Genomic DNA, 25,076 nt, shown 5'->3' with positions numbered 1-25,076 from the left:
CATAGTGGCACATGCCTCTAATCCTAGCACATTGGGAGGCTGAGGCAGGCAGATGGCTTGAGCCCAGGAGTTTGAGATCAGCCTGGGAAAGATGGTGAAATCTCATCTCTACAAAAAAAAATATAAAAATTAGCCAGGTGTGGTAGTGCATGCCAGTAGGCTCAGCTATTTGGGTCGCTGAGGTGGGAGGATTGCTTGAGTCCAGGAGGTCGAGGCTGCAGTGAGCCAAGGTTATGCTACTACACTCCAGCCTGGGAGGGAAAAAAAAAAGTAACATTAAAAATTTTAGACCAGCCAGGCGCGGTGGCTCACGCCTGTAATCCCAGCACTTCAGGAGGCCGAGGTAGGCGGATCACAAGGTCAGGAGTTCAAAACCAGCCTGGCCAACATGGTGAAACCCTGTCTCTACTAAAAATACAAAAAACAGCAGGGCGTGGTGGTGGGCGCCTGTAATCCCAGCTACTCGGGAGGCTGAGGCAGGAGAGTCATTTGAACCCGGGAGGTGGAGGTTGTAGTGAGCCAAGATCACGCCATTGCACTCCAGCCTGGGCAACAAGAGCAAAACTCTGTCTCAAAAAAGATAAAAAATAAAAAAAATTTAGACCAAGGCCTGGCATGGTGGCTCAAGCCTATAATCCCAGCACTTTGGGAGGCCGAGCCAGGCGGATCACTTGAGGTCAGGGGTTTGAGACCAGCCTGGCCAACATAGTGAAACCCCATCTCTACCAAAAATACAAAAATTAGCCGGGCATGATGGCAGCTGCCTGTAATCCCAGCTACTCGGGAGGCTGAGGCATAAGAATCGCCTGAACCCAGGAGGCAGAGGTTGCAGTGAGCCGAGATCTTGCCACTGCACTCTAGCCTGGGAAATAGAGTGAGACTGTCTCAAAAAAAAAAAAAAAAAAAATTAGACCAAACGAGTATAAACTTGAGATGATATCTAACCATAAATATCATTCTCCACCTTGGGAGAAAAAGGAAAATCTCCATACGTAAATATTCAATCAACAAGTTACTTATGACCCTACAGATATATTACCTCAAGCCATTAGGACAGTAACGGCAAGGATTAGGGTGAGAAATAGGCAATGAGAAGAAATAGGGTCATCTTTAGTTACACAATTTTTCTGCCAGGTAGCATTTTAGCTCATTCATTAATTTTTTTTAAAGATGGGGTTTCACTATGTTGCCCAGGCTGGACTCCTGGGCTCAGGCAATTCTCCCACCTCAGCCTCCAGATAGCTAAGATTATAGACACAGGCCACCATGCCTAGCTTGGTAGCATTTTTAAACTCATAACACTGGATCAAGCTAATACTCCTGTCTCAGAGATGGCACTGCTACCCAATCAGTCCATAGGCCTGAAACCCCGGAGTCTCCTCAATGCCTTCCACTCCCCCTGCTCCGTATCTAATCCATCTCCACTGTGCCTTTCATCTCTGTTGAGTCCGTTCACTTCTCTCCACCCGCTTCGCTACCACTGTGGTGCAAGTGGCCCCCGTGTCCTGCCTGGACCACAGCATCAGTGCTCTTGTTTCTTCAAACCTGCTGCTCCTCCTGCCTGCATGAGCCCTTCTGGCCCTGGTCTGCACCAGCTGCTCTTCCTGTCTGCCCCAATCCTTCTAGCCCTTGTCAAGTCCTTGATACCTGTCCACTCTTAGACCTTAGTTCAGCAGTCACCTCCTGAAGCAAGCCTTCCTCAACCTGCCACAGTGGAGTCCAATCCACCATCACTTATCACAGGCCAACAGGATCAAGGCTGTCCCCGCTCTGTGACTCACCCCAGGCCTGCAGTCTTCCATCTGTCGGTGGATTACTCAAGAGCTTCTCTCCAATTAGACATAAGCTCCACAATGGCAGGGAACATTCAAGTTCCCTACAAGTTCTATCAGCTCTACCTCCAAGACGCACCTGCCATCCATCCACCCTTCACCATCTCTACCTCTGTCCAGGCTACTGTGTGTCTCAGCAGGAAGCTCTCGCCTAAAGGCAAGAGGCTCCCAGAGGTCTCACATCCATGTCTGTCCTCCTTCAATCCATGGCAGTTAGCGGGACCTTAAAACATAGGCCAGGGAGGCCCGGCACGGTGGCTCACGCATGTAATCCCAGCACTTTGGGAGGCGGAGGCAGGCGGATCACGAGGTCAAGAGATCGAAACCATCCTGCCTAACACAGTGAAACCCCGTCTCTACTAAAAAATACAAAAATTAGCCGGGCGTGGTGGCGGGTGCCTGTAGTTCTAGCTACTCGGGAGGCTGAGGCAGGAGAATGGCGTGAACCCAGGAGGCAGAGCTTGCAGTGAGCCGAGATCGCGCCACTGCACTCCAGCCTGGGTAACAGAGCGAGACTCTGTCTCTCAAAAAAAAAAAAACAAAACGTAGGCCAGGGCACTGTGCTCCCCAGCGGCTTCTAATAAAGACAATGAGAGCTCTTAGTGTTATGACGCATCTGCCCAATTCTCAGGTCAGCCCCCTTGGCTCCCCGAGTTCACTATGCTCCAACCACCCTGGCCTTTTTCCTGCAACAGATCAAGTGCATCGGCATCTCAGGACCCTAGAACACACGGCTCCCCGTGCCTGAAACCTGCGTCCCATCTCTCGGTGGTGAACTGCTTTCTCATCTTCCTGAGAAAGCCTTTCCCAGCCACAACACCTAATAGATGTTCACAGACTCCCACGACCCTTCACCGAACCCTCCAGAGTTTAGTCTACTTGTAGTTGGTTTGGTTGCCTCTTTTCCCCATTGCCAGCACGAGCCACTAAGGTCTGTGGTGGCAGGGGTCCCACCCCTCCGGGGCTCCCCCATATCCCAGTGCTTGGCACAGGGCAGAGGCTTTCCACAAATCTGCTTGGATACTTGAAAAACTACTACAACCTGGCTGGGCGTGGTGGCTCACGCCTGTAATCCCAGCACTTTGGGAGGCCGAGGTGGGCGGATCACGAGGTCAGGAGATCGAGACCATCCTGGCTAACACAGTGAAACCCCATCTCTACTAAATACACATACACACACAAAATCAGCCGGGCGTGGTGGCGGGCATCTGTAGTCCCAGCTACTCGGGAGGCTGAGGCAGGAGAATGGCATGAACGTAGGAGGTGGAGCTGGCAGTGAGCCAAGATCGCGCCACTGCACTCCAGCCAGGGTGACAGAGCGAGACTCCCTCTCAAAAAAAAAAAAAAAAAAAAAAAAACACCAACTACTACGACCTTAAAATAGAGGTGGAGAGGAAATGCTTTAGGACACAGATGAGGGATACCCCAGACACAAGGAGGCAGGGAAAGCCAATGCAAAAGGGAATCATCAGAGCCAAGCCTAGAAGTTCACGAGAGACAGAGCATGGCCGTGTCGGGGACAGAAAAGGAGTGGCGAGCCTAACGGTGGTGATGCCAAGCCTCAACCTCAACCCTGCATTACCTGGATAGCAGAGCCCCACATCAGGGATAACTTCTGTCCATTTGTGCTAGAATAAATAAAATCCTTTCTGGAGCGCTAGACACTGTTCACATCTTCCAGAAGGTCCAGTAAAGCTGGAGGTACACAAGGCTTTGTCCACAGTGGCTGCTCCCAAGCCTGAACGGGTGACAGGCGCAAGTTGGGGCCTTGTTGAAATAGATTGCTGGGCCCCGCCCCAGAGCTTCTGACCCAGTGGGTCTGAGGCTGGGCCTGGGGATCGTGTTTCTAACAAGTTCCTGGCCACCGCTGGTCCAGAGAGCACATTCTGAAAACTACTGGGCTACCACGCCAAAGAATCAAACAAAAACAGACGTATCCAGGATAGAGTTTAGCTTTTTTTTCCAAAAATTCCATGGCTGGGCACAGTGACTCACTCCTATAATCCCAGCACCTTGGGAGACTGAGGTGGGTACACTGCTTGAGCTCAGTAGTTCGAGACCAGCCTAGGCAACACGGTGAAACCCTGTCTCCACTAAAAATACAAAAATTTACTGGCAAGGTGGCACATACCTGTGGGTCCCAAGTACTGAGGAGGCTGAGGTGGGAGGGTGGCTCAAGCCCTGGAGGCAGAGGCTGCAGTGAGCCAAGATTGTAGTACTGCACTCCAGCCTGGGCAACAGCGAGACTCCATCTCAAAAAAAAGTAGACAAACTTCCTAAAAGTAAAAATTTTGGATGAGTACAGGTTGATTTATCTGAAGAGACAATTAGGATGCCAAAGGGGTTAAAAACAAAAAGCAATAGGCCAGGCGCAGTGGCTCACCTCTGCAATCCCAGCACTTTGGGAGGCTGAGGCGGGTGGATCACCTGAGATCAGGAGTTGGGGACCAGCCTGGACAATATGGCAAAACCCCATCTCTACTAAAAATACAAAAAAAATTTATCTGGGCATGGTGGCACACACCTGAAGTCCCAGCTACTCAGGAAGCTAAGGCAGGAGGATTGCTTGAACTTGGGAGGCAGAGGTTGCGGTAAACTGAGATCACGCCACTGCACTCCAGCCTGGGCAGACAGAGCAAGACTCCATCTCAAAAAAAAAGAGCACTGCTATAGTTTCCTTCCTCCATTCAACCTGTCATCAGTTTTGAAAAATCCAGCTCTGCTCACACCTGTGCCTATTCAAAGTCTTCCCGTTTTCCTCTGGATTAAACTCACCGTCTTAAACCAAGCATCCAATGTGCTTTGCCACAGTGCACCCACTGTGAGGTCACAGCTGACCTGAAGGCCCAGTTTCAAGGCCATCTCCAGGACAATCACTGCTCCTACTGCAGGAATGGTGGCCCCTAACCTGTCCGGCTGCCCCAGAGTCCAGCTGCCTTGTGCTGGGCTGTCCTCTTCTGGAATGGGCACTGGGCCCCATTTATCTCTGAACAAGGCCACACTTGCCTGGCATGCAGATGTGTGTGCAGAATCGACATAGAAGTCCCTGCTGACCCAATGCCAAATGGGATCCCTGGACAAAGACCCAACTCTGTTTAACCATGGGGTCAAGGAGGGGAGGTGGAAGCCATGTGCAGAGGGGAAACAGGGCTGAAAGGTGAGGCCAAGGCACCCACGTAGCACCCAACTGAACTCCACATCATGGCCACACAGACCCTGAGGAGCCCTCACACCGGAGAGGGTATCCTGCTTAGAAATGGGGGCCAAGCGGGCCAGACGTGGTGGCTCACACCTGTAATCCCAGCACTTTGGGAGGCTGAGGCGGGTGGATCATGAGATCAGGAGATCGAGACCACCCTGGCTAACACGGTGAAAACCTGTCTCTACTAAACATACAAAAAATTAGCCGGGCATGGTGGCGGGCGCCTGTAGTCCCAGCTACTCGGGAGGCTGAGGCAGCAGAATGGCGTGAACCCAGGAGGCGGAGCCTGCAGTAAGCCGAGATCACGCCGCTGCACTCCAGCCTTGGCGACAAAGCGAGACTCCGTCTCAAAAAAAAAAAGGAGGCCAAGCAGGCAGCACGCAGACCATGGAATGAGGGCTATAGCTCTGATAACGAGTGACAAAAGTTGCGTCTTCTCAAATTGTCTCTGGAGGTAGCCCTCCCCCAGCATGTGCCCCACGTGGGCTGCGGGACCCTCCAAGTAGGGCAGCATCTTCCTGGGCCTGGGTGTGGGCAAAACCGGTTGTTGCTCTTCACCTCACAGCCTCACTGCTCTAAAGGTACAAGGATGAACATGTGAATTCCCCCTACCTTGCTTTATTTTGGCAATAGAAATTGTCACGATTCCAGTGTAAGCAGGGGCAAAATGCAGCACCAAACAGAGGGGTACTGTTTCTCTCTGCTGCTCTGATTTCACTACTACTGATGAAACTAAAACAATGCAGCAAGGTAGCTGTTCAGGATCAGCTCCTCACGATCAGAGCAGACCTTGTCAAATTTCTCAACGGCTTCTTGGACAGTGTAAGGTGCAGTGCAATCGTGAATGGAAATAACAGCTACAATTTTCCTGCTCAATCACTAAGGGCCAAACCTTTGCTAGGTGTTTAGTGTTGCATTCTGCATTCTTATTTTAATATTTGCAACACCCCAAAAGTACTGGAGTCCTTATCCCCATACTACAGGTGAGAACGTGAGGTTCAGAGTGGTTCAGCGTGTTGTCCAAAAGGTGCCGTTAAGCGGCAGAGCTATGGAGCTCCAAAGCTGGTCTTTCCACTCTTCTGCTCACCCATTTTGCTGAGACAGAGGCCTAGCGGCAGGGGTGCAGGAAGAAGAAGGAGCTTACTCCCTGCGGGAGGAACTGATACCAAGCTATTAATATTATCTGGAGAGAGCTGTTGTTATTGGGAAAATTTTCCATGACTCTGGCCCCAAATCAGGGTTCTATTGGCCTGCCCGAGGTTATCACGTGAAAATCAGCATGCTCGCTTGATGAGAAGGCGCTGGCTAGCCAAAACTATAGCACAATATTTCTTTGTACTTTAACATACTGACCTTGATTGACTCCAGCCCATAGGTCTTAAACAGATGAGGCCCTAGCATTTTGGTTAACGAACTCACAAGTAGAAGATTTGAGACTGGAAGGAGAATAAAATTCTACAGTACTTAGTTGATTCTTTCTTACGTTTTTCTTAAAATGGTACAGCTACGATAGAGTTTTTGTTTTTAAAACTCTCAACTTAGGAAATGTAAATGTTAAAACTCTAGCTCTACTACATACAGTGACTTTCAAATCCATAAAACAGCTACCACATTGCCTTTCTGAAATTACTTGATTTTTTAAAAAGTACTTCTTAAGCTGTTAAGCATCAAACAAATAAACAGAACTTATAATATTATCAATCGTTTTGTGATGGATAAATGGAATCCTACAATTACTTGAGACATTTGTAATCTCATCTTCCTTCTTCACTACTCACCCTCCAAAAACAAACTTTATTCAACTCAATAAATAAAATAATTCATCAAGAACTACCATTCAGGCTGGGCAGGGTAGCTCACGCCTGTAATCCTAGCACTTTGGGAGGCTGAGGCAGGCTGATCACTTGAAGTCAGGAGTTCGAGACAAGCCTGGCCAATCGCTTGAACCCGGGAGGCAGAGGTTGCAATGAGCCAAGATCATGGCATTGCACTCCAGCCTGGGCGACAGAGCAAGACTCCATCTCCAAAAGAAAAAAAAAAGAACTACCATTCAACATCACATCAACCGTTTGTCCCCCTAACATGCCAGTTTTTGTCCTTAAGCAAAAAACTTTAGACTTTGAATATCTTCCAGCTCCTCACATTTGTTCCTCTACCCCGCTACCCAGCCCTTCTTAAAACTACCGAAGTAGACATTTTGCTTTATAAATAATTTGGTCAATGAGTAAAGTGCTTTAAAATAAAAATCAACGTGCTAGGCACATAAACATTTTTGGCATTTTTGAATATTTTACTAGTCTCTGGTTGAATGCTTTTTCTTCTGTTTATCGTAAAACCTAACTTAGATTTACATATACCCTGTGCTTTAAACCAGGGACAAGATTGGGTCCCTCTTGCACACACATATCATTACAATATTCTAAAGTCATAAGCCCCTGGTATTTGCACGTTCTGCTTCACAAGCTCTTGTCTGTGACCAAATGTGCAGTAATAAGCCCCAAACCACAATGAATGATAACCTCATTAAATATGATCTAGTGCGTAGCCATCCAAACTACTAAAACAAAGAGGAAAAGACAAACTAGCAAACTCCAATTAATTATACGTTCTTAGAGGCTTTTCAAAATCAAACAAACATAAAAATACAACATTACACAGTTGGTAAAACAGGGTAACAGCTAATGATTTCATGATTCCCGTATGTAATACTAAGTGGTCTGAGCCCCAGAATCTGTGAAAAGTTTGGTGTTTAAATGGTACACAGGCTGAAACTTGAGGGGGACAGATATTTTTCTAAAGTGGAAAAAATGGATAGTGGTGACCCTGGGGAAAATTTACATCATTATGTTAAGCAGCAGATTCTTATAAAAACTTCTGGTTTTCAACATGCTTCCTTTGATAGCGACATTTTGCACAGCCCCCAAAGAGGAGAACAGGACAAAAAGGATGTGTGAGCCAGGCACAGTGGCTCACACCTGTAATCCCAGCACTTTGGGAGGCCGAGACGGGTGGATCACAAGGTCAAGACAGGCAGATCACGAGGTCAAGAGATCGAGCCCAGCCTGGCTAACATGATGAAACCTCATCTCTACTAAAAATACAAAAATTAGGCCAGGCACGGTGGCTCATGCCTGTAATCCCAGCACTTTGGAAGGCTGAGGCAGGCAGATCATCTGAGTTCAGGAGTTTGAGACCAGCCTGCCCAACATGGCGAAACCCCGTCTCTACTAAAAATACAAAAAATTAGCTAGGCATGGTGGCAGGCACCTGTAATCCCAGCTACTTGGGAGGCTGAGGCAGGAGAATTGCTTGAACCCAGGAGGCGGAGGTTGCAGTGAGCCGAGATTGCGCCACTGTACTCCAGCCTGGGCAACAGAGTGAGGCTCCGTCTCAAAGAAAAAAAAAAAGAAAGAAAAAAAAAAGGATGTGTGGTAAAGCCTTAGGTGCACATGCTGATAACCAACTCTCTGGAAGGGGAAAAAGAAAAACCTTGACTTATAGCATTGGCCGATTCCTGTGGTGTAAATATTCCCACCACAACCGATTTCGGCAACCACCTCAGATTCCTCAATCGTCTCCAATAAGTGGGTAGGAGTCAGCTCCAAGACACTACAGGGTCTGCAAGAAACCCAGCTTAGAAGCCAGGAAAACTAGAGTTCAATTCTAGCTCTAGATTCCAGCTATGTGGCCTTAGACAAATTTCCTTAACCATCCAGCCTCAGTCTTCTCAGCTCTAAAGTAGGCAACCTGTTTCACAGACTGCCACACAAATAAAACAACATACGTGAAGGATGTGGCACACAAGAGGTACTCGGAACTCCATACAAGTCACCTCCCTCCTGAGGGTGGGAGAGACAGGCTCAGGTAGGGTGGGCTGGGTGGTGCAGCCTCCACAATCTGTCTCACCTTAGCCCCATGACAGATTGTTTTAGCAAATTAAGAGTCAGGAGCAACTGCTGGATGAAAACAAAGACCTAGAACGTTGTGGGGTGGGGGAACAGAATCAAATTTTCCTACTCTTACTGTTAGGGAATTGGAGTTTCATTTGTGTTCCCTATGGAGGAGAGATGTGGTCTGTTCCACCAAAAGCTGGCCCCAGGGCAATCCATCAAGCTCTGACCAGACCACGGAGGAGGGGCCCTCCAGTCAGACCAGGGCTGAAGCACAGATCCACAGGGAAGGAAGAGGCCCAGCCAGGAGTGTGTACGAGCATGGGGAGAGCAGCGGCTGGCTCTGTGGCTGACGGAGCTGGAAGGAAGGGGCCTCTTGTGGGAGGCCTTGCCCCAGGAGAAGCCTGGGAGTGCCAGAGCCTGGGGCACGGAGCAGCGTGGGTGCCCTCTGTAAAGACAACACAGTATGGCAGCAACAGGCCTCAGAGGGTGTGTGGGAGCGGGGGAGGTTGCAGTGGCAACCAGGACCCAAGCCAACAGCTGCCTCGCCTGAAATACCAGGAATTTAAGACTGGCAGGATCAGATGTGGGTTTCAGAAGGGTCCCTCTGACAGCCCAGGGGGGAGGGATTGACAGGGGTCCAAACAGAAGCCAGGAGCCCCTCGGGCCACCACATTATCCAGGCTGTGAAACAAGGCAAGGAGGGTGCAGGCAGGCAGGAAGGGGCTAAGGGGACCTGCACACTTCCTGGGCACAGAGCACTGGGCTAGGGTGGGGGAAGCACAACCACTCTGTGACAAGCCAGGGAATAGGCCATGTGGTCTCTGTCGCAACTACTCGATTCTGTCCTTGTAGCACAAAGGCAGCCAAAGGCAAGACTTGCACGAGTGGGCGTGGTTTTTCCAAGAAAGTATTATTTATAAACAGCCAGAGGGGCAGTTGGGGAAAGGGTGATGCTGAGAAGATACAGCGGGAAACCCGCCCAGGGCGGAGGTGGTAGTATCATTCCCATTTCACAGACGAGGACCCAGCAGAGCTTTAAACTTTAGGAGGCCAGGTTCCTGTTGCTAATTGTACCATGCTCTAAATAACACCAGATGTGTAATGTACCAGGTGAGTCAGAGAGGCAATAAAGGTGTCAGGGATTCAGCTGTGGCCAAAAAGAGAGGAAGCACAGGCAGGCAGAGGGCGGGAGTTAATTGCCAGAGTCACAGGAATCCCTATTTAAAACCTGGCCTGTCCTCTGGGCCCAAATGCACAGAGGTCTTCCCTAGATGACAGAAAAGTGGAAACTGAAACAAGGAAATCACAAGTGATCGGGAGCCCTTGAGGCCATTTAGGTCAACTTCTGCTCAGTTCAGCTGAAGCCTATTTAACAAGCATGTATGAGCCTGACCTGTAAATTGTAGCACAGCAGAGGGAGGTGGGTCAGAGCACAGGACCCCAGACAAGTTACTTAACTTCTCTGTGCTTCCAAATGGAGGTGAAGGTAGTACTGTCTCAGGGTGTTTCTAGGTATGAACTCAGTCCCATTAAAGTGCTTCGAATAATGCCTGCCACATATTTGTTAAATAAAAATACCGTGTCCAAGGCCCTGTGCCAGCTGCCACAGGGAAGGGTGTGAAATGTCCCTGCACCCCTCCCCGGGTCGGGGGAGTTCAAACAACAAGCTCACCTCTAACCACTCACTCACCACTCTACCAACTTGCCCGTTTACTTATGTCACCCAGCACAGACAGGGACCATGTTTTATGCCTCCATCTCCCATGAGTAGGACAGCGGTGACTCATGATTGATACTCATTGTGTTCAATGTTTGTTGAATGAATAAGTGATACAAGACATTAAGTCTCAATACCAAGATTTCCTTTTCTACATAACTGACAGATAACACTGCAACCTAAGTCACCCCCTGGTCACTCTGTGACCTTGGACTCCTGCCCCTCTGTGGTGCCTGGGGTCTGATATCAACATGTACAACAGTACTTTGTAAACCTGAAGGCCCTTTAGCAATAGAGGTTACTACAGATCATGTCCTTGGTGTGAGGGTAGTTTCAGCTGGGGGACTGACCGCCTCCCCAGGCAATGGCTTCCTGCTTGGATGGCCTCCTAACATTGTCAGTCCAGCTGCGATATTGCCCGTGCCTGAAGGAACACAGCTGAAGGTAGTTTTTAAAGTTCTCCCTTACTCTGGGGCAGCCCTATTCATTCATCCATTTATTCCTTCATTAGTTACATGTTCTGCCCATCAGAGCCACATGGAACAAACTTAATGCTACTTTGTACCTGATTCTGAGGTTGGATTATCCACACGTCCCCAGGCTAAACATGCCCCCAGACCCTGCAGCAGGCCACAGGACCGAGACACGTGGAATGGTGGACCCAGAAGGGGTGGCAGGCTCATCTGTCCCAACCGCTGAGTTCCATAAGGAAACTAAGACCCAGAACCCAGGAGTCTCAAAGTCCTGCTTTGACCTCTCTTATGCCACATCAGGTCACAGCACAGGCTCACCTGCACTGCCTCCTATTCTACTCTCCAGAAAACCTGCCCTTGGCTCTCTGCCACCTCACAGCTATCTTTCTGAAGAGAAAAAAAGTCCAGGCATCGGCGCTTCCTGGGAAAGCTACTGAGCACGTGGCGCGCAGCCATGTGATGGCTTCCCCACCCATTCAGAGAGCAAAAGCTCACCCTTGAGCTCACTGGCCTCCCCAGGCACTTGCCAGCAGTGAGCAGGCTTCCTATGTATTTCTCCTGAGCTCGCCCACATTGCAGGCTTTGTGACTGCAACAAAGGCAGCAGGGAAGCCTCAGACTGCGCCCGCCATCCACAGGCCCCCGCCTGGCCTGGGGCTACAACTCCGACCTCCAAAACCCATGGTTGCTGGAAAAATGGCTCAGCAATAACTTGTGTTTGCTTACTGCTGAGATCAAAGTTCTTTACAGACTTCTGAAATCCTGAGGGGTCAGGTGGCTCACAGCTGGGGCACACACACACAGACTGGCGACTTGCCTGATGTCACAAAGCGGGTGGTGAAAAAGCTAGGAAACAGCATCCATCTCCCCTTTCTTACCCTGATTCTTGATCTGTGGTGGGCTCACATTTTTCTTTTCAGTCAAGACATAGATTACAATTACAGCACAAGCCTGGATTTCCTCCAAAGAGGGGCAATGCAGCGGGAGGGGCAGGCAGAAGCTCTAAGTCAGCTGAGCAATAGTGAGCCTGAGCTCTGCTATTAATCGCCAACTGGCCTTGGGCAGGCCACTTAACATCTCCTGAGCCCTGGGTTCCTTGGCCTGACAACAGGAACAAATCATAATAGTGGGTAAAGCCTCCCTCCTCAAAGGGTGGCCACTCTGCATTCCAGGGAACTGGTTAGAAATACAGAATCTGCTTTTAAGAGATTAAGTGACTCTAAATGCATTTACATTTGAGAAGCCCAAATATGAAGCATTTAGCACGAGCCCACATTCAGACCTCGATTATAAATGTAAGTGCATTTTACACTAGAAAGGGCCTGAGACACATGCCAAGGTTCTCAGGAGGAAACAGACCCAGAAGGCTGATTAACCCACCAGGGTCAAACGGCTGTCACAGTGGCACCAGCATCCGAACACAGGACTTAAGGCTCTTCTGTACCACAAACCCACAAGGCATGATGCTAACTCAAGTGTTCTCAGAGGCAAAACCCTCATGCTATTTTTTAATAGTACCCTGGGTGGGGCGCGGTGGCTCACACCTATAATCCCAGTACTTTGGGAGGCCGAGGTAGGTGGATCACCTGAGGTCAGGAGTTCGAGACCAGCCTGGCCAACATGGCGAAACCTCATCTCTACTAAAAAATACCAAAATCAGCCAGGCGTGGTGGCGCACGCCTGTAGTCCCAGTTACTCGGGAGGCTGAGACATCAGAATTGCTTGAACCCAGGAGGCAGAGGTTGCAGTGAGCCGCGATGGCACCACTGCACTCCAGCCTAGGTGACAGAGCAAGACTCCATCTCAAAAAAAAAAAAAAAGAAAGAAAACGAAGGAAAGAAAAATAGTACACTGGTCACCATGCACCCCTCCCATCAGCACAGTGGTTCACCTGGGCTCAACTTCACGTCCTCCTGGGGAGCTGCCTGCTAGCCAGAATCTCCGGGAAGTAGAGTAACACGGGGCTGGGGCCAACTGCTGGTTGCAAGGAAGTTTTTGAAGTGAATGGAAGCCTTAATGTACGCCTTATAAATTCACACTCCCTTTCACCTATTAACACCTTCCAGATGCACCGTTCACTGCCAGAGCAGAGAAACACGATACGGCATGAAGCTAAGAGGCATCTTCTTGGTTTCCCACCTCTGACACTGCACCTGACAGCAAACCCAGCCTGTTGGCTTCCCAGTGCTGGAGTCCCGTCCGTGAGGCTGGGAGGAACCCAGGCCCACCGTCCTGGGTTCCCTGGACACCCCAACAGAATAGAGATGGTGAAATAGCAAAGCTAGGGGATGCAAACAAAGAGGCTAAATTTGGGAGGATAACAAATGGGGTGTTGAATTATACCAGTATGACTGGCCAGTTGTATAATACACAAACATTTACAGCCAACAGCTCAAAAATTATCTATGGGCCTATTGTGTGCAAGGCATAGTGACATGGTAGAGTGGCAGAGCTTGGACGTCAATGATCCAGGTTCCTATCCTGGCCGTTAGATTATCATATGTGCCTCTTAGTAGCTGGGAGAAATTACTCAACCTCTCTGAGCCTATGTTCTCCTCACCTGTGAAAGAATCTATACTCAGGGTGGCTGTGAGGGCTAAATACAATAGATGTCAAGAATCCAGTCCAGTGAACAGAGGTGGTGTAATCATTGCCTCCACAGGCATTTACTGTGCACCTTGTGCCAAGGCTTGTGCACAGAATTTTCCTCCCTGTGTGTTGTAAAGTTTGGAAGTCCAAGCAATTATTTGTGATTGGTTTTACAAGTGTTCCAATGAAAGTAACCAAGAAGAAAGGGTTTCAAGATTGCAGATTGGGAGACATTCTAATTTTTTTTTTTTTTGAGACGGAGTTTCACTTTTGTTGCCCAGGCTGGAGTGCAATAGCACAATCTTGGCTCACTGCAACCTCCGCCTCCTGGGTTCAAGCAATTCTCCTGCCTCAGCCTCCCGAGTAGCTGGGATTACAGGGGCACAACAACACACCCAGCTAATTTTTTGTATTTTTAGTAGAGATGGGGTTTCACCATGTTGGCCAGGCTGGTCTTGAACTCCTGACCTCAGGTGATCCACCTGCCTCGGCCTCCCAAAGTTCTGGGATTATAGCCGTGAGCCACCACACCAGGCCCGACATTCTAATTTTTATATACCCAAAACAAACCCAATATATAAAACCTCAAATTCATTTTTTTTAAAGGGCAGATTTCAGATACACTGTGGCAACACTTGTCGAAATTTAATTTGTATACAAATCACCTGAGGATCTCGTTAAACTGCAGATCTGGACTCACGTAGTCTGGAGTAGGGAAGAGTCTGAATTTCTAACTGCTCCCAGTGAAGCTGAAGGTGCAAAGCCCACATTCTGGAGCAGCAAGGTGCTATGGAATTCCTCTAATGGCAAGAAATGAATCCAAGGAAAATACAATTTGATATGAAAACATCCCAGGAGACCATCCGTGAGGTAACATGTACATGGAAACACACAGGCTAGCAGGGAGGCACACCAGGAAAGGTTTCCACAAATGGAAACCAGAAAAGCTGGCCTCGGGCCTTATTCAAGTGAGTCTGTGCTCTCAGCACACTTCAACTAGGCAGGTGCAAGTACTCTAGTGATAAGACAAGCAGCGTGGTGTTGGCAACAAAGCATCCTGGGATATTTCAAGTCTGTAGCCTCTCCACAGTTAAGCTAGCCTTTCCGCCTTTCTTAAATCAGTTTAACCTATTTTTCCCCTTTGTACCCAAATTTTAAGCTGTTTCTATTCACAGCTGTAATTTTATAAAAGCCTATCAGGATGCCAGAAATGGATTATTCAGAAATAGGATGAAAGTGACTGTCAGGTAAAGAAGCATCTTCCAGTGATTAATTCATCTTAATGTGTGTGCCGAGGTGAAAAGGATCAATAAAACGCCTAAAAGATTCATATTTATAGGATTGGAGGTGGCGTTCTGGATATTCTTTGGTTCAGAAATGCGAACACACAAGATCTTCCATATCCCCTGAAATGAGTTTCTTGGAGAAAGCGTGCGAGGTAATCTGATCTCCAGCTGCCTTTAGCATGGAGGACACATCTGTCCATCAGGAGACACAAGCCAGCTTTGCACACTGGCTTAGAATAACATGTGTGTTTATTACAATTCCTGTCATAACCCTCTTGACTGCTGGGCTTAGGCTGCAAGTCTGGAGTCACCATGAGCCAGTGTGTGATGTCAAGCGGTAATACTGAGCTGCCCAGAAACCGCTGAGTTTGCAGGACTCACCCAGAAACAAGGGATACCACCTCCCTGCCCTCACCTGCTGCGGGGGAGATGCATGCTCTGACAAGAAATACTGGAGTAGGGCTGTCACCTGTGCCCAGTGTCGCTAATTCATCCATGCACTTATGAGGCTGCTTCCCCGGCTCCACACCCCTGCTTGCGGGCCATGCGCACTCAAACAGCGAGGCTACATAACTAGCACCCTCATGATTTCACCCACTTCGGAAGAAGTACACTAGGGGCAAACTTGTGGATGAGGCGGGCCTGTTCTTCCCCCATTTGTCCATTGCGGGAGGAAGTTAAGTTTTCCCATAGGCACCTTCTTACTTGGGCCAGATCAAGCTTTCAGATAAGCATGATAGGAGAGAGAAATTCTAGCAGAGAAAGTCATTCTTTCCCAGAAGGGATAACTGAGGCCCCAAGAAGTTAAAACAACTTTGTCAAGGTAGGGTCTATGCTATTGCCAACTTCACAAGAGGCCTTATTAACCAACAAGGGCGGGCACTCCCTAGGAACGGATCTGCATTTCCCCACCTGTTCCCGCCTACTCGCCTACTTCTTTTGCAAGCTTCAGTTCACACAGTCCCAACCTCCGACTGCCCCTTAGAATAATACATGGTAACAAACTCTATTTCCTGAACAATAAGCAAACGTCCAGCGTTTCATGTTTTTGCTAAGACGCCTAATGCCGCCAGATAACTTCAGCTAACAAACAAGTAAAACAAGCGTTTAACGAACTCAAGCAAATTCATCTTGGAATAGGAAAAAAAACCCTCAAGCCCTATTTCCTCTTTGTTACCCACCCCCCTAGGCCTAGTTGGAGGCAATGTAAGAAGGGCTTTCCATTGCTCAGGAAAGCAAATGGAAAAAGCCAAGTTTCCCCGGGCCGCAAGAAGACTTGGAGCGCAGGCAAGAACTTCTCCGGAGGGTCACGCGTGTCTGCTACAAGTTCAGGCTCACACGCGCCGCTCAGCTGCCGGCCTGCACTGCTCCACTCTGCGCCCGGCCGAGTCTCGCCCCACGCGGGGAGAGTGCGCCTCCGGGTCTGGACCGGGTTTCAGGAAGTTTGTGATCTCGTGTGGGGAGGCTCGGACGCCGCTTTCTACTGGGCTCCTGCAACTCCCAATTCCCGACCCACTGCACAAGCACGGTGCTCCTCTGCGAATGCTGGGCTCGTGCAAACACGTGTAACCCCGCACTCCCTGGGGACGCCCCCTCTTTTGGGTGCCCTCGTGGTTTGGGATTCGGGCCCGGAGCACAGGATCCGGCAGGGCGCGGGAAAATGGGAGCAACCCGTGTCCCGTAGCCCAGAGACCGCGGGGAGGCTGGGAGCGCCGGGCGCCGGGAGGGACGCAGGGTTGGGTGCGCGTCGCATCCCGGATACTCACCGGGACCTCTGCAGCTGCTCGAAGGCGCTGGTGCTGCCGCCCTGGCCTGGCTGCTCCAGGGAGCAGTAGTTCTGCGAAGTCGGCCTGGAGAAGGCGATGGGCAGGATTCCCTGAGTGAACGAGTTGAGGCGTCCCCGACTGCCGCTCCCACTCCCGGGAGTCCCGGAGCTCAAAAAGGCGGCCGCCGGCACCTGCACGCTGATAAAGGCATCGTCCTCCTCCAACTCCTCCTGCCCGGCGGTCCCGGACCCGTCGAGCAGCTGCAGTTGGGCACAGGCGGCGAGAGGCGCCGGCCGGGGCGGCTGCCACTGCTCCCCCGACGCCCGGCCGGCGCCCAGGGGACTCGCGAACCCCCGCGCCACCCCGGGGCCGGACACGGTCGCATGGCCGCCAGGAATCAAGGGCGGCAGCGACGAGAGCTGTGGGAGGCAGGGGCCGGACCCAGCGGCTAACCCCGCAGCCGGCGTGCCCGGCGCGGCGAGCGCGATGCAGCCGCCCCGCTCGGCAGCGGCGAGCAAGCTGAACCGAGTCCTCGCGCCGCAGGCGCCGCCGGCGCCCGGCTTGGCCGCGCCGCCCTCCTCGCCACCGCCCCACTCCGCGTCCTGCGGCGGCAGCCGGCCGTCCAGCGAGATGTTGGTGAGGAAGGAGAGGGCAGCCTGGCGGCGCCGCGGGTCCATGCGCGGCTTCCGGGGGGGTTCGGGCGGCGGCTGGGCCGGCGCGGCGGCCGCGGGCTGAGGCTGGGGCTGCGGCGGCGGCTGCTGCAATCCGCTGGCGCCCGCGGCGTCGGTGCCGGCGCTGCCGCTGCTGCAGGCGGCCGTGGTGGCGGCCGCCGCCGCCGCCATTGTGTCCGTCTGCGGCGGGATTTCCGCGATGCCCGGAGAAGCGAGCGGCGCCCAAGCGCTAAGCGGCGGGCGCGAGCGGCGGCGACCCGGGCTGGGTAGGGCGCGGGGATCGGGCGGCGTGCGCGGCGGTCCAGCCCCCCCGCGGGCGGGCCATGCTCGCCCCTCGGTGCTCGGGATGGGGGCGCCGCCGCCCCGGCCCACGCGCACGCCTCACTGCCTAGCTCGGCTAGTTCGGCTCGCTGGCTGGCCGCCCGCCGGTCGCCTGGCCGCTGGCTCGCGGGCTCCGGGGCCGGGTGTCCGTATTTATAGGTGCGCGCGCCCCGCGCTCGCGCTCCAAAGCCCTCTTTGCAATAACACGGAATCACGTGTGGGGAATGCGACCTGGGAGGAAAACAAAGCCGCAGGCGGCGGCCGCAGAGGCAGGCGGCGGGAGGCAAGGGGCCACGGGAGGAGGAAGAGGAGGACGCGAGAGCCGAGCGGGTGGCGGGGCGGGGGATCGGCCCGACTGTCCGGGTTGTCGGAGCTGCCTGCTGGGAGAGTTGGCGACTCCCGGGGCGCGCGGAAGCCAGGTGCGGGAGGCGAGCACGTTTCCCCCGCGCGCTCGCACTGGGAATTGGGGGAGCGAGCAGAACCCAGTGGGTTAGGTCCTGGGGCTGTGCTCCTGGGAGAGTTGTGGGTCTACAGGACGGTTATGTGGAGCGTTGCAGAGTTTTGGACTGCGAGCGAGTTACTTGGACCCCGCAAGGCCGTTGGTCCTCAAGAAGTAAATAGATCCTTTTCATAATAACACGGGTAAGTCCACAGCCCCTATGGAGACTGTCCCACCGTAAAGCTATCGCTAACAACCATTGCAGTTGGGTCTTACTCATTCCCAGGCCAAGGATGCAGCCCCCGGGATAAATGCACGCCTTGGGATGCATAAGAGCCCAGAAGCACGAACATCTTCCATGTGGCCAACGAACTCACGCATCCCCAATCCATGGTATTGTCACTTTTCATCTCTCTCTTAGCAAAGGACAACGCAAATTTTTTACTTTGGCTCTGAAATGTGCTCCATTTTCTGTGAAGACCGAGGTGGGCTAAAATGACCTTACACTCTTTTCCCCTGGTCACCTTGCAAATTTTTGTAGATTATTATCTCTTCTCCCGCATAAACTGGGACCAATGTGGACAGTTACCCTGTCGTTTATCTCATAAGCACGTTTGGCACCTACCATGTCTTCTGTAAATACGGGTTCCTGACGACCCTCCCAGAGCAATAGCTCTGAATCTGGGAGGAGTCGCAGTCCCCACCCACAACGAATGCTTGTTTTGGTTGGGGGTGGGAGCGGGGGCGGGGACAGGGTGGAGGAGTTCACCTGGAGGGATCTGAAAACGTGTGCGGGTTTCCCCAGGCGGTATGGGCAACTTAACAAATGCAGTAAGGAACAATTGCCACACTGAATTAAGCTCTGTGACACCTAAGAAACCTGCTGCACTTTTGAGGGAGAAGCAATGTGTTTCAGATCAACGGATTAATTTAATTAAAGGTTTAAATTTAGCCCTGGAGCTAATGGGTAACTCTACATTGAAATTCCACTCCATTTCAAGTTCAGGAAAGTAAACTGAGTAATGGAGAGCAAATACACCGTCCAGAGAGGTGCCGCCAACCCGGAGTGCCAGACAGAGGGTTTCAGGTTACATTTGCTCAGGACAGAGATGGCACGTGGCCCTTTACATGAACAATTGTTGTTATATTTTATTTTGTGCTGTTTTTAGGCCTTTTGAAAACATGGAGCCTGGTGTCTGTTTACAGCAGCCTCACGTCAGTGGAGTCAAAGCTCAATGGCCAGCTCTGTGAAATTTCACCAGGATTTTAATTATTTTGGCTAACTACCTTGAAACTTCCAAGCCCTTTTATGACAATTGACTTAATTTACATGACCACTGGCCTGGTTGGGAGGCAGTGTTAAGTGAAAGACTCCAACGGTGCTCCTGTAAAATATATTTTCCATCATTCAAAAATGATAAATGTTAATTTCAGAACATAAGATAAGCAAAGAGGAGCAAAAAAAAAGGGGGTATCACTAACAATCTCTTCTGTGGAAGTAACGTAAAACTTAAATTTTGATTTCTGTTTTGTATTTTCATATATTTTATACAGAGATATGTATATATATTCTTTTAGCCTGTCACCCAGGCTGGAAGTGAGCTATGAAGCTCACTGCAGACTCCTGAGCTCAAGCGATTCTCTCTGCCTCAGCCTCCCGAATAGCTGGGACTACCGGCACCCACCACACCTGGCTAATTTTTTAAAAAAAATTTGGCCTGGCACGGTGGCTAAAGCCTGTAATCCCAGCACTTTAGGAGGCCGAGGCAGGCAGATCACGAGGTCAGGAGTTCGAGACCAGCCTGGCCAACATGGTGAAACCCTGTCTCTACTAAAAATACAAAAATTATCTGGGCATGGTGCCTGTAATCCCAGCTACTGGGGAGGCTGAGGCAGGAGGGCAGGAGAATGGCTTGAACCCAGGAGGCGGAGGTTGCAGTGAGCCGAGATCATGCCACTGCACTCCAGCCTGGGTGACAGAGCAAGACTCCATCTCAAAAAAAAAAAAAAGAAAAAGAAAAAATTTTTTGTAGAGATGAAGTCTCACTATGTTGCCCGGGCCTTTCTGGAACTTCCAGCCTCAAGCAGTCCTCCCATGGTGGCCTCCCAAAGCACTGGGATTACACGTATGAGCTGTCATACCTGGCCTTGGGTGTGTTTTTAAACAAAAGTGAAATCGGCTGTTTTGTTTTGTTTTGTTTTTTTGAGACGGAGTCCTGCTGTCTGGCCCAGGCTGCAAGCTCCGCCTCCCAGGTTCATGCCATTCTCCTGCCTCAGCCCCCCCGAGTAGCTGGGACTACAGGCGCCCGCCACCACGCCCCGCCAATTTTTTTGTATTTTTAGTAGAGATGGGGTTTCACCGTGTTAGCCAGGATGGTCTCAATCTCCTGACCTCATGATCCGCCCGTCTCGGCCCCCCAAAGTGCTGGGATTACAGGCATGAGCCACTACGCCCAGCCGGGCTGTTTTGTCTCTTGTGATTTTTGCCTGCTGTGTTGTGATTATCTTTCCATGTAGAATATTTTTCTGCATGGAAGAATTTTTATTTTAATGACTACATAGTGTTCAATTTGATGGAGAGACTGTACACTTTTAAACCTGTGCATTTAATAAATTTGTGGTTTCCACTTTTGCTCTTATAAATCGATGATGACTTCCTTTGTTTTTCTAAATCTTGCTACCACCCAATATTATTTTCTTAGGTTAAATAGATGCTGGGGCAAATGGCATTTCGTGTTTTTAAGGTTTTCATCCTTAAAGGTTGTTCAGTCTGCTTTCTTACAATTTTGCTGGGTATTGAAATGTTTCTATCATCCCCCCAAAATATTTACAACCATGATACATCGATTAAAAAATACCAAAAAGTTTCCATCAATATGCATTTTTTATAACCTTCATTTTCTATAACCTTTTGTCTACTGTAAGTGTGAAGTATGAAACAAATTTCAAATACTTATTAAAGCATCAAACAAGAATCAATGTCTAATCTCCAAACTGCCTCTGTGACCCCCTTTTGGGGATCTTGAGATATGGTTTATTGTTCACCTACTGTATGCCAGCCACAGAGTATTTCTAATCTTTATAACCACCCTGTGGTGGTGGTGAGAGCATTATCATCGATATTTTACAGACAAGGCTCAGAAGAATTAAATAATTTGCCCCGACTCATCTACCTCTTAGCTGGGGTGGGCCAGTATACAAACCTGACTCCAAGACCCATGCATCTTCTTGCGCCCTCTGCTGGTGAAGATGTTTAATGGTAGAGAATAGTGTCCAGATTTACTCTTAACATCCATACTTGAGGTCAACTATTATGGAATAATACAAGCTTTGGAGTAAGAGGATCTGGGTTTCAAGAGCAAGCTACTTACCCTCTCTGAGTCAGTTTTCTCTGTGGGTTATTGTTAGGTACAAATGAGACTACCTGAGGAACATTTTACAAACTTTAAAGTACTTTTTAAAATGTCCGTTGTTATTTATACCATCCTAATCTACTTAGTCCCTGAATTATTCCAAATTCATTTATTTTTGAACTACTTAGTCATTGATCAAGTTTTACCAAGCAACTTCTACATCCACAGTACCATCTGTGACAAAGGGATAAAAAGAAATGTGGCCCTTAGCCCTTGTGACCTTGATAGTTACAACCATGGAAAACACATTTAAATGAAAATGCAAAGCCAGCCCTGATTAAGTTTCAAATGCGCAACTGGACTATAAGCATTATCAGAATATGGAAAAGAAGTTTGTTTTTTTTTTTTTGAGATGGAGTCTCGCTCTGTCGCCCAGGCTGGAGTGCAGTGACACAATCTCGGCTCACTGCAAGCTCCACCTCCCAGGTTCACGCCATTCTCCTGCCTCAGCCTCCCGAGTAGCTGGGACTACAGGTGCCCACCATCACGCCCGGCTAATTTTTTGTATTTTTAGTAGAGATGGGGTTTCACCGTGTTAGCCAGGATGGTCTCGATCTCCTGACCTCGTGATCCGCCAGCCTCGGCCTCCCAAAGTGCTGGGATTACAGGCCGACCGGAAAAGAAGTTTTTTATTTGCAGTGTGGGGGAAGGCCTTAGGCAAGAGCCAGGATTTGAGCTGATCTAGGAGATTCAGGAGGCCAGGAGGAGGATCCTTGCAGAAGAGGAAGTTTGGCATACAAATTCCTCATGCATAGCAGGCCTGGAGGACTAGAACTTGAAACGTGATTCTACTTGGTCAGCCACGTTCCCCCTTCTCCCCCTTCCCTTTTATATTGCCCCTTTCAAGTGCCCATTCTGAAACTTTGTAGCACACATGAATTCAAAATGCATGTACTGTTTTGATGGAGACATATTGGAGGTTAGTTTTTAAAAAGAAAGGAAAAAACAACTTACAAGTAATCACTGGCCCTTAAAAAAAATAATTCAGCAGACTGAGAAGTCTGAAAATTAGCTTAGGCTCCTAGAAACATGCGACCTTGTAAGGTCTCCAGTTTGTGGATATTACAAGCTTTGTTCCTTGGTGGCCTCACCTACCTTATCTATGGATGAAGGTAGGTTTTGCAATATTTTACCTTGCAGGGTTGTGAGGGTTACCAACAATATAAATTATGTAACTAGCAGAGTACCTGTAGTTCAGTGGGTAGCTATTATTAGAAAAATGCAAAATACAGAAGGTGAACATTAAAAAGGCCAGAATATTTTAGGTTCTAGGTTTTTATAGTTTTCACTGATCCTGAGACCAATGAAATATTAGCATGCCTTTCTAGGCAGGAACATGAGAAGCTTCAGCTGTTAGCTCCTGCTTAAATCAGATTATTTTACGGTATTTTCCATGAAAGTACAGGCTGGCGCGGGCTACTGGAACACGCACTGGACTGTCGATCTAACATAGGCCTAGTCTCCCTGAGAAACCTGCTGCTTTCCTTAATCCAATGAAAGTTAAATCCTGGCCAGACGAGGTGGCTCGTGCCTGTAATCCCGGCACTTTGGGAGGCCGAGGTGGGCGGATCATGAGTTTGGGAATTCGAGACCAGCCTGACCAACATGGTGAAACCCCCGTCTCTACTAAAAATACAAAAATTAGCCGGGCATGGTGGCGCGTGCCTGTAATCCCAGCTGCTCAGGAGGCTGAGGCAGGAGAATCGCTTAAACCTGGGAGGTGGAGGTTGCAGTGGGCTGAGATCGCGCCACTGCACTCCAGCCTGGGCGACAGAGCGAGACTCTGTCTCAAAAAAAAAAAAAAAGAGCTGTATGCACAGAGTTCAACTGGTCCCCAGCCTACCCCCTAGAATAGAGGCTTTTTCAACTTTTGTCCCCAGGGCCAGCCATCTAGGACACCCTCTTCTCCCCACACAGGAGAAAATGCCAAGGGGACATGGTGTCCCTGCTACTTCCTGCCAAAGTTCTGTCCTTCAAATCTCCTCTTCCTGCCCGAGAACCTGCCCTTCCCTCAATGATTGGCACCAGCAGCCCCTGATACTGTCGTATCATAGGCCCAGACAGGATTCTTTTTGTCTCTGGACCTCTGACACTATGTGGAAGAAAGAGGAAGAGTGATATTTTACTGCAGTTCCTTCCAGCTTTTATAACTTGTGTGAGAAGCCGAGAGAAATAGGCGATGGGCCATGTCCTTCGGACTGTAGGGATGGTCATATAAACATGTGTCACTCATTATCAAGGACAATAGTTCAAGCCAAGAATGGATGTGAGTACCTCGTCAATCTGGGAAGAAGTGTCAATGATCCAGATAACCCTTCCTCATCTCCACCGTCTTTTTAGAGTATATATCCAAAAACAATAGTGCAAATGCATTTATTCTTCAAGTTTCCTCTGAGTCATCAAAAGTCTCCCTTCCATGCAGCTCAGCCAATCGTGGAGGAGAAGGGAGAGGCATTGGGAATGGAATGGTCCATTCAATAAGCTCTCCAAAAGAGCGTCCTGTGCGGCACAAGGGTGCGGCTTGGGTTTGTCGATCCAACTTATCACTAGCTCTGGGACCTCTGGGTTGCAGCTTCTACATCTGCAGACTAGAGCAAATCCTATCTACCTCACATGGTTATGATGCAGATTAGAAACAAGGCCTGCATAAAACTCCTAGCAAGTGTTGAGTACACAGTGGGTACTCGTGAGTGGTGGCTATTACCATGATTCAGAGGCCTGCTATTGACACTGAACCCCAGAGGACCAAGCTGCTCAGCAAGTCAGTGGTAGACGTCCTGTGACATTTTTAATTTTAATTCTTAGTTTTGAGACGGGGTGTCACTCTGTCACCCAGGCTGGAGTGCAATGGCAGGATCATGGCTCACTGCAGCCTTGAACTCCTGAGCTCAAGCGATCCTCCCACCTCGGCCCCCCAAGTAGCTGGGAATACAGGTGTGCACCACCATGCCTGGCTAATTTTTGTATTTTTTATAGGGGCAGGGATCTCGCTCTGTTGCCCAGGCTGGTCTCGAATTCCTGGCCTCAAGCCATCCTCCTACCTTGGTCTTCCAAAGTGCAGGGGTTACAGGTGTGAGCCACTGTCCCTGGCCAAGATATCCTGTTAAATGTGAAAAACTGTTTTTTTCTACTCACACAGAATGCTTCTGACACCAAATACGTGTGGGGATTTTCCTACACCAGCCAATGCTCGGACTCTCAGACACCAGCTGAGTGTCCTACAAGTCAGCTCAATTCTGACACCATCTCCCTGGAGTGAGGGTCAAATCTCACAAGCGAAGGGCCTTGTCCCACAAGACTGCCCCCCAATTCAGATGCCAGTTGCAGGTAGTGGGTGCCCAAGTTACACACACTTCTGTCCAACTTGGCTGCAAATCGGGGCCCATGAGCCCCTCCCAAGATTTGATTATTTGCTGCAATGGCTCACAGAACTCAAGGAAACACTTCTGTTGACAGGTTTATTAGAAAGGAGATG

General features: G+C 49.8%; 1 protein-coding gene across 2 annotated transcripts in view; it reads right to left on the bottom strand.

Annotated features, from left to right (window-relative positions):
• The window catches only part of CABLES1 (Cdk5 and Abl enzyme substrate 1), a 124,453-nt gene extending 106,854 nt beyond the window's left edge, over positions 1-17,599 (bottom strand). For both annotated transcript variants that reach the window (XM_003830344.6, XM_034943449.3), the window contains exon 1: positions 16,758-17,599. In XM_003830344.6, coding sequence (XP_003830392.2) covers positions 16,758-17,599 — 842 coding nt within the window. The remainder of the gene's footprint in view (positions 1-16,757) is intronic.
• Positions 17,600-25,076: the final 7,477 nt, after the last annotated feature.

This window comes from Pan paniscus, chromosome 17, assembly GCF_029289425.2.
Source record: "Pan paniscus chromosome 17, NHGRI_mPanPan1-v2.0_pri, whole genome shotgun sequence".
In the NCBI taxonomy this organism is placed as follows: domain Eukaryota; kingdom Metazoa; phylum Chordata; class Mammalia; order Primates; family Hominidae; genus Pan; species Pan paniscus.
Note: the sequence above shows the minus strand (reverse complement) of the source record. Positions and strands in the feature narration are given on the sequence as shown.